Source organism: Octopus sinensis, linkage group LG5 (genome assembly GCF_006345805.1).
Source record: "Octopus sinensis linkage group LG5, ASM634580v1, whole genome shotgun sequence".
In the NCBI taxonomy this organism is placed as follows: Eukaryota; Metazoa; Mollusca; class Cephalopoda; order Octopoda; family Octopodidae; genus Octopus; species Octopus sinensis.
The window spans coordinates 88,652,720-88,663,358 of NC_043001.1; the positions used below are offsets into that span (position 1 = coordinate 88,652,720).

A 10,639-nucleotide genomic window follows, 5' to 3' on the forward strand; every position below is an offset into this window, starting at 1 on the left:
ATTGTTAAATTGTTCCCCTTTTTTGCTCTCCAAATTGGGGTGTTTTTATTATTGTTTTATATATATATATATATATATATATATATAATTTTGATGTTTTTCTGTATTTTTAATCAAAAATGCATACATATCTGTGTGTATGTATGCATACATACATACACGTGTGTGTATGTATATCTATATCTATTTATATATATATCTATCTATCTATATATATATATATGCCTAGTACAATATTTTTCACCACTGAGTAGGTGTAGTAAGACTTCATCGTGCTCATTCCTTTCACCAGTTTAAAGACCGGATCCTTTCCATTTGGCATTGTCTGTCTTGTCTAAATTTATTTTTTATCAGCTGATCTTAATGGAATTATCTCCTTTTTCTTTTTCTTTTTTACATTTTAAACACTCTTAGAAGGAGATTTTTGTCTACTAATTGGCCTGGATGATCTCAGTTGATCAACACACTATTACATAATAAAATAACATTACTACTAAAATAACTATTAACAAAAACTGTGAGTGTGTATGTGTGTGTGTGTGCATATGTACATGCATATATATATATATATATATATATATATATATTCATGTACATGTATATTTCATATGCGTGTATGTGTGGATATATATATATATTTCAACTGTTTCAAGTTCTGATTCACACTGTGTTGTATATAAAATATTGTTTAATTAATGACATTCCAACGAAAGCAAATGCAGAAAAATTAAGATGTCTACAACTGTGGTCACATAATTTATGACGGCTGTATATTTATGGTCACTACTGTATGCGATTGATTGGGGAAACAATTAGGGTACATCTTTTTTTATGTGTGGCCAACAAACCATAAGACCTTCTATCAGGAAACTCCCTCCCTCTTCTTTGCACTCATCATAAAGGGCTTACATTATTTCACCCCACCTAGGCTTTGTTCTATTTAAATTTCATTTCTACTGATTCATGGTCTGTTATGCATAAAACACACACACAAATGTATTTATTTGTATTGGATATATGTGCAAGCACTTATATACATGCATACATGTTTATAATTTAAGGCATATACATATAAAGATACAATTGTGTGTGTACACATATATCCATCTATCTGTTTATATATGTGTATAATGTTGGTAGTTCAGCCATCAGATTTGATGATGACCTAGCAACTTCAAAAAAAAAAAAAAACAGGTAAAAAGAAAAAGAGAATGAATGAAAAGGTTATAAAATGATACCTATAGTTATGTTCATCTATTGGTGATCATTGAGGACAACATTTCAGCCATATGGCACCTCAACAGAAGATGCAACCATGTGGGGAACAGAGAATTACACCTGCTTCCACTTACACTACAGCTTTTCTGTGTGTCTAGAGCTAAGGAAGTTGTGGGATTTTATCATGATAGATGTGTGATACCCCCACTGCTGCCATAAAAGGTCCACCATCAGTGGCTCTGAGAAGTTTCAACTATCACTAATCAATGAAGACTGCAACTAACTACACAGCTTATCAACAAAGAATGCAGTCATAGAATGGGGGAAGGTGGGAAGGGTTGTTGGCAGAAAACCTTGACTGCTCCTCTTTACACAACACCTTCCTTGTACCTGAAACTAAGGATCTATGGTATTTCATTATTACAAATGTGCTGAGCACTCCAACCACTACCACGAGACCTCTTACTATGTATCAGTTTATTATGTACTATACATACTGAACTTGCTAGACACAAGTGCTAAACTAGCGCGTGACCGAATATAATGATCATTGGCAACTAAACTGGCATTTGCACCAAGCTTGCTTGGTAAGAAAGATGACTTGTGATATCCTGCCGAATGAAAAGCAAGACTTGTCAAAGGCAAATGAATCTAAAGGAGGTAAAGGCTGTACAGTAATGTCTACATATATACATCAAATATTTGTGTGTATTTAGTAGCATGTTTTCATTTATTGACCAAATGAAGCATAAAAGAAATAAGTAACATTCATGGTTTTGAAGTTGGTGACCGCAGGCCTATAGGAGAAACTGTTGCAAGTGGTAACATACTATCATATTGGGTTAGAAGCCATGATGCAGGGCATACAACTGGAATGATACTTTATAGCCTGGATATGCATCAAATTACACGGCTCTGTAAGGTTTGAAGATCCTTGTAGTCACTTTGTCAATCTACTACCTCACATAAAAGTTCAGTTGTCTTGGTTTTATCTTAACCACTGAGCAAATTGTATAAGAATGAGAGAGTCTGATGGGCATGCAGCTCTTTCTCACTTTCAAAAGCATTGCACTAACCTAGTATTTGTGTCTAGTGAGGAAAACTGTGTGGTGCATGCATGCCCTCACACACATCATATTGAGTCAAATCTTGAGCTCTGTATACTGATCAACTGATCAGTAGACTTTAGCTGTTCAGAGATGTCTGTTGACTCAGTTAATTTTCTTTTGTTTAATATCCACTTCTCACTGGAAATTTCCATCACATACTCTTTCTCTCTCTCTGACCTGCATGCACACTCATACATACACAGACAGACACACACATGTCTACATCCTCACTTTTACCCCCTCTCTGTTGCTCTCTCTTTATATCTATGTGTCTACTGAAATTTCTCCCTTTCTTACACACTCTGTGTGTGTGTGTCTCTCTCTTTCTTGCTCTCTCACACATTGTCTTACTAGAGGTCTTCCTGTCTTATTAATTATATTATTGTTTACCTACCAACCTATTATCTATTTTGTGTGAGTGTCTATTTATCTCCACTTGTCCAACAACTAATCTCTCTACTTAAATGTGTCCCTCTCTGTCTCTTTCTTCTATCTGCCTCTCTCTCTTTATTCCCCACCACCAACCAACACCTATGAAACAAGTACTATATGAAGAATCTAGCTCTACCCATATTAACAAATTTCATAAGGCACCCCTCCTAGACTTTCTACCTATTCTACACCTATGCTGTTATGTTTCATCCCCTAGGGAGTACACAACAGGTTAGTAACAATGGCCAGTCACAAGGAACACCACCTCCCACACCCAGCTTTACTGCTGCAGGTAATTATTCTATTCTCCTTTATATCTCTACAACTAATACCCTACATTTGCACTTGTTTCTACCATCAATTACACCACCTTTACTAATAACAAATACTAAGGATAACTATGGAATCAGTTTGCTCTTTTGTATTTAGTTTGTTTGAAATATATATATATGAAGATTTTTGGTTGTTTTTTGTTGTGTTTATATTTACTCATGTTTTTATCAAAGAGTAACATTTTGATAAAAAGTGTAGTTCTGTATTACCTCTTGGTAAGTGGGATAAGAGATGTAAGCTATCATCATCACCATCATCATCATTGTCATTAGTGCTGTTGTTTATGTTTGAGTTTTTCCTGTAATGGCTGATATTGAACAGTAACCCTCTATATAATACACCTTCTCGCCATCTTATCAACTTTCATCATTCTAGGTCTCACCTATTTTCTTAATTTGAAGTCCTCTTTGGTCTTCATCTGTCACAAATTCTTTTCATGTCCACCTGGACTACATTTTCATCCACCCAGCATCCTCCAGTTACATTAATTGCCCACTGTATGAGTTTAAGAATCTTTTTCATCTATATATGCTAATATTCTGAGCCCAGGAGTTTTCTCTTCTCTCTTCTACTTAGATTTCATGAATTATCATTGTACATTTAACTGGCCATATTTACTTTGTTCCTCTACAGTAGCTGTAAATATTATACGTTCAATATCCATGTCTCACTGCTATACATTATTACTCCCTTTACACACATTACATATTATACACACATATAATCTGCTAAATTCCTTGCCTTGTGTCTCACTACCATACAATCTGAAAGATCATACCTGCTTCACTGCCATCACATATGCCATCATACATCTTACACACATATCTTAAAAATGAAGAATAATACATCAGATAATGTAGTCCTAAGTGAACTATGTCCAAATAAAAGATAGAATCTCAATGATCATGATTGAAACATCTTTGATCATAAGTCTAGATCAAATTTAAATAACAGCACATCACAAACACACTACATATAATACATTATATGCGCAGCCCCTAAAACCAGATTCACTGTTGTCTTAGTTTTCTATATCCCACCAGTGGGTTGTTGCTCTGGAGAAATTTAGTGAATGCAATGTTATTACTTCTGGCATCAATAAAGCTTTTGACGACATCTGCTCCTCTTGAGCTCCACTCACATCTCATCTCTTAAAATGGTAGCTTCTTATCAAATCACACTCACATCTATTGACAAAGCACTTTCTCTACCTCACTCTATCAATTTTGCATCCCTTAGGTTCATTATGTTCCCTCCACTCTCTTAACACATCAATGACCTACTTGTCATCACATTTACCATCACCTGCCCTTGCACAGCTGATACTACACTTCATTCTTCCCTAATCATTCCTAATTATGCATCAGCCACATACAACCTAGATACCACATATCAAAATCCATACCGATTCCATAAATAGTGACCTCAAATCAATCTCTAAAAGGAAATGCCAATCTTGTTTCATTTAACTATGAAGTACCACAGATGGTACTCATTACTCTATACTTTTCTGTAAACATGTAGCATGCAACTAGAGCCATCACAATCTCTCCATATGATGATCCATACTATCATTGAGGATCACTCCTGACAAGAGCACATTGTTAACATACCAAGGGCTGTATCACCACAAGTGGCCCTATGCTTCAGAGCCCATGTGATCTCTACTCAGTTATATGCAACCCCTTCATCTCTCCCCTTCTCAACATATTGTTGTGTCCAAACACATCCTAATGCTAACCCCTCAATGACCACTATGTCTGTCCAGTGTTCCTCCAGAAGATTGTCCTTTGGAACTCACTCCTTGTCTTTCACACAGGTGTTAACTTGCTATGGTTCAGAAGGAACATTAATGGCATCAATCTCGGTAGTTTATGAGAACCCATGAAGGACATGAACATGCACACACACACACACACTCTAGAGCAAGCAAGTAAAAAGAAATTTTTTTTTAATGTTTCACTATTACATGTTACACCTATTGTATACATCACATTCACTGTCCATCTTTCAATACCATACATCTTCACATTTCATACAACCGGCCATGTAATGATCATCAAAATATGTTTCATCTTTGTCAAACCCAATCTTAAAAGTAATTACCTCATGCAGATAACATTACCAACATTATTGTCAGCTATATATCAAGGTAACAAATCACTGCTAGTTTGGTATCTCAGTAACAATGTCATCATTATTACTGCTAGCTAGATATCAATATATCAATGTCATCATCATACCACCACCATCATTGCCAGTTAAATATCAGGGTATTAATATCCACTCATTTGATGGTCTTCCTTTTATAACTGCTGTTAACTGCTCTATCATACAATTACAGCATGGTGTTTATTTGACCACGGGCACAATAGAACACTAATTACAGGATATAAACTACCGACCTTCCAATACCCTAACACCTCAGCAATCCAGATCTCTTAAGTTACCAATGATAACCAGAGAATCTGCTGTCATATAATCAGCAATTAACAAAAAAGAAAAACACTCTTCTATTACTACTTCTTGACTTCTGTTCAGTACACTTTATATATTTAATCGATTCTGCAAAGTTCATGCGTTGCCTGTCATCCATGTTTATCTGTTTTTACACTTTATATTTTACTACAGCTTCTTCTGTATAGATAAGATGAACAGGCTTATTATAGCAACTCAGTCAATAAATCATCTTTCTTATATCTTCCTATAACTTATCACTGTTGTGCTTAATGCATTTTAAACACTGCAACAGCACGTATACAATCAGTCTACACAGTTATTTCTGATTGACCTATTCATATTGACCACATCCAGCAGTGTGTCTGTGTGTGTAGTGTATATGTCTGTATGTGTGTATAAATTAGCTATTATGGAAACAGTTAAAATTTTAAATATAAATTATATATGATATTTACAAGCACTCCTAAAAACAAATAAAAAGGAGAACTACTTGTTACCCACCTGCAGTTGATATCCTAACAGAGTGGATAACCTTGTTTTCTTTTTTACAATTTTAATCAGTGCTCATAACCATTATTTGCGTGTGTATGTGTTTGTAGGCTATATAGGCACAGATATAGCTTTGTGGTTAAGAAGTTTGCTTACCAGCTATATAGCTTTAGGTTCAGCCCTGCTGCATGACATCCTGGGCAAATGTCTTCTGCTATAACCCCCATTGAAAAGACCTACTGTGGGTTTGTGTGTATATATGCACATATGTGTTTGTTTGAATTTGTATCTCTCAAACAGTTACTCAGCTACTAGCAGTGATGTTGTCCTTTATTTTTACAAATCTGCTGGCTTTGCAGTTTCAAAGACAAGTGAAATAAGAGATCCCTTCCATGTAAAGTAGGTAAAGGTTAGTGATAGGAAGGTTATTCACCTATGAAACAATGCCTCATTACTGTAATCATTTAACCCATTCCAGAATGGAAAGACAAATGTGAAAACAAATATATTTAGATAACCTTAATCTTTGGGTAGGACTGTGTGCATACTTGTGTGTACTTTACAGAATACAGTGATTTTGAATAGTCTTTGTATGTAGCATCAAATTTACACTTTAAAGCTTTTGTTTGAAAGTTAGATAAAATAAGTAGTTATTTGTGTGTGAATATGTGTATACATTACATACATAGCTGTACCTTTCCATTTATACATAGTGTGTGTAAAGAGGTAGTAAACATGTATTAACTGTAGTAATTTAATTGTTAGTGTTTTTCTCCTATGCTGTCATTATGTCAAATTACTGGTTTTAACTCCTGTATTTATTGCACCATTTCATAGTAGATTACCCTTCATTAACTTTACTGGCAATCAACTTCAGCTAGTTAAGTGGCTTGTGTCAGAGCTATGAGCAGGTTTCAAGAGAGGTTTTTACTCCAGGTGTTATGTGTACACAGACATAACTTTCTGAAACTATTTGAAATGCAAATTGTTTAGCAAAGTGAAGTAAAATTGTTAGTATGTTGGTGTTTTCTAAAATTAGTTCTTGTTTTGATTTGTTTAATAGTTAATTAAGCATATGAAGGTTATTTATCAGTGTTGTACCACCTAAGAGCATTCAGTATCCTGCTATAGTTATGAAATCTGATCAGTATAAAACCATGAACAGAACTATATTCTTTTATCCTATAATGTCAAGATTCTACTTTAGGATTTGATTGATGAGATGAGTTGGATGTTTCATTAACATATAATCTCCATTTCACCATTTATAATATACAATCCAAGGACCAATACAAAGTCTAAGTCTGTTTCTAAAATTTCAACATCTTGTAGCTAACTTGATAGAAGCACACAAGATTATCCACGATCTTTCCAACAACAGCTCTAGCCACTTTTCTCTGTTCAATACCTTTTATTACCTGTAAACATGCTCATAAAATCAAAAAACAGCATAGCATACAGACTTTCAGAAACCATTTTTCATACTCACAATTGCAGAAGCTTGAAATAAACTGTGTTGGTCGTTAGATGTCTTGACATTGTATCCTTCAAAAATTCTAAGCTTCCCCAAATTTGCCAATATCAGTCCTGATGTACCCTTTCTTGTTTATGGCTCATTTTCTGTTCATTTTTCTGAATTTTTTGTTGTATTTTGTTCTGTGCATGTGTAGTTTTGGCTATCAATTTTGTTTGTCTTTACTTAATGCTGCTTTCTGTTCCTCTTTCACCCTTTTCTGATTAACTGTAGTGTACCAGAGCAGTGTATACAATAAGCTCATTATTATAATAAATCATGTTTGTTGATCATTAGCTTAATTTATGAAATGGGAGAGCAGTTTTAATACTTGATTTCTTGTACAAATAATTTGATTTTTTTTTAACAATGCTTTATTTTTTTTGATTTAATCATTATCATCATTATCATCATCATTTTAATATCTGCTTTTCCATGCTTGCATGGATTGGACAATGCATGGTTCATTGACCTTTTGACATTTCAACTTTATTGAATTCTTTGTTTCTCTAAAAGCTTCTTTTCCACATAATTATCATTTTATTAACTACCAAATTATAATGTAACGTTGTTTATATTTTTATCTGATTATTAATGAGAGGCTTTAGTGACTGAGTTTCTACTACCTAGATAGTTTCGATGATGGATGGACCTTATTGGATCATTAGCCTTAGCTATAATTTAGTTGGATAAATGATATCTCAAGTCATTCTTTTTACTTCCAATATAATCTATACAATTTGTTGTTTTATTTTTACCACTAAAGACTGACTTTTTTTGTTTGATTCATTATTTCTGATTTGATTCATTCTTTCAACATATTCTCCCACCCTTACTAATGTATATATATAATTGCAGTGTTATTCTTTCTCTCCACATCACTCCAAACGTCATTACAATGGATTATAAAACTACACATTTGTGTAGCATTATATTTTATTTTATCAAAGAAGTAACTTACCTCAGATTTTATGTTTAGAATACTTTTTATGCTGTCTTGAATACATTGTTAGAACGATGTTCTGACTAAACTTGAAATACATCTCATAATTGATTAGTAATTCATGAACAACTACTATTGACTTTTTGATGGCAGTGGTGGAATGGTGTTGTTGTTGTTGGTAGTGGTGGTGTTTAGCCTTAGATCAGCCATAATTGAGCAGAACTATGATCAAAGGTGTTCCAGCTGTCTTCGTGTGTCAGGGACTTATCCTTCTTTATTTAAGACATTGCAATTCAAGGGATACTTGGCTGCTGTTCCTAACACAGGCTGCCACCATATCTTTGATAATATTTATAGTGTATACTTATGCTAGGGCCTAAATAGGTTAGCTACGCTGGCCCATGCTGTTCTACAGCTGCTTCCCTTCACATTTACAGCAATTACCCATTGTACAATTGACACTTGGTCGGTCAATAATACAGTTACTATGATTTATATACACCTGGTTAATGTAATCACACAAAAAACGGCATTTATTTCATTTCCACAAAGCAATTTATCACAGTTTTAAATGATCAATGGTTTTGTATCTGTGCTAGGATATAGTAAAAGTCAGCCATTGAAGAGTACAGTTGCCACTGCTAACCCGACTAGTAAGAATGATCTTACCCAAGTATTATTGAGATAAAGCAATGGAGTTGATTACAACATTGCAAGATAAGCATATATCAGACATTAATTAAAAAGCTTCATCTAGAAATCTTTGTTGGTTATGGAAATGCTGGATAAATATACATAGCTCTTTGATAGAAACAAACAACAGCTATTGTCTATGTGACTATATGGATTAGGTATCTCCAGTTAAGGCAAACAATTAAGCTATAACTTTACTACTATTTGTTTATCTTTTCTTCACTTATGTAGAAGGGTAATAGGTGAATAGGGTAAAACTCAGAGTTAACTCCTGCAGTTACTGGAATTTGAATTCAGAAGAACACTGTGAATTGATATGACCCCATGCTCTACCACTTCTATGAACAGTCTCTTAAACTGATATTAGGCCCTCGTTGTTAGAGGAAGAGTATAACTAGTTGAGTCAGTCCAAATACCTTAACCCAGAGAGGTGAACAACTAAATCCAGTCTGCCCTGGCTTGATATTAAAATTTGAATGGAAACTATATATTGTAAAATGTCTCCTCTGGCACTCTACCATTTCTGCCACAAATATACTATTTTACTGTTATTCTGTATCAATACTAGCCATAATGATTTGGTAGAGAGGTGTATTGGCTCATATGGTAGGACAGTCGGTAATATATACATGTTGGATGGCAGATAATGTGTTTGTGGCAAGGTAGAATGTTGGTAGTACATATGTCTGTATGTTGGGTAATATACATATGTGCATGCAGAAAAAAAAATGACACATTATATAAGTAGCAGTGTGGTGTGCAAGTAATGCAGGTGGCTATGAGTGTAGGGTGATGGTAAATATAAATATGTTTAAGGCAGCACACTGGGCAAAATGCTTAGCAGCTTTTCGTCCATCTTTAGGTTCTCAGTTCAAATTCTGTTGAGGTCGACTTTGCATTTCATCTTTCGGGGTCGGTAAAATAAGTGCCTGTTGAGCACTGGGGTCGATGTAATCAGCTTACCTCCTTTCCTGAAATTGCTGGCCTTGAGCCAAAATTTGAAACCAATATAGGTATGTATATGTGTATGTAAGAGTGGTAGCTACTGGGTAATTAATAAAAGTGGCTGGTGGTTACATTATTCTTTTACTTGTTTGAGTCGTTTGGGTGTAACCATGTTTGTGCCCCACTTTGAAGTGTTTAAAAAATCAAATCAACCCTAGTACTCATTTTTCAGTCTCATACTCATTCTGTTAGTTGTGTTATGCTGCATTGGTATGTTATGGGTAATGTAAACAAAGTAACACCAGATGTACTTGACAGTCATTGTTAGTTTGTTTACATATCCTGTAACTTAGTGAAAGACAAACATACATGCATACACATATTCATGCACAAACACATACACACATCTCTGTTATTTGTTGAATAGTAATAGCTGACCATAGCTTTGTAAAGCAAAACGCTCAATAAAAAAGTTCCACAATAGAATGTAAGCATGGATGGAAC

At 34.4% G+C, this 10,639-nt stretch overlaps 1 protein-coding gene across 40 annotated transcripts in view; it reads left to right on the top strand.

The window, feature by feature from the left end:
• The window catches only part of LOC115212079 (calcium/calmodulin-dependent protein kinase type II delta chain), a 429,066-nt gene that overhangs the window by 320,124 nt on the left and 98,303 nt on the right, over positions 1-10,639 (top strand). For 21 of the 40 annotated variants that reach the window (XM_036502876.1, XM_036502877.1, XM_036502875.1 and 18 more), the window contains one exon: positions 2,977-3,051. The exons of the other annotated variants lie outside the window; for them this stretch is intronic. In XM_036502876.1, the coding sequence (XP_036358769.1) occupies positions 2,977-3,051 (75 nt within the window). The remainder of the gene's footprint in view (positions 1-2,976; positions 3,052-10,639) is intronic. 40 annotated transcript variants of the gene reach the window in all.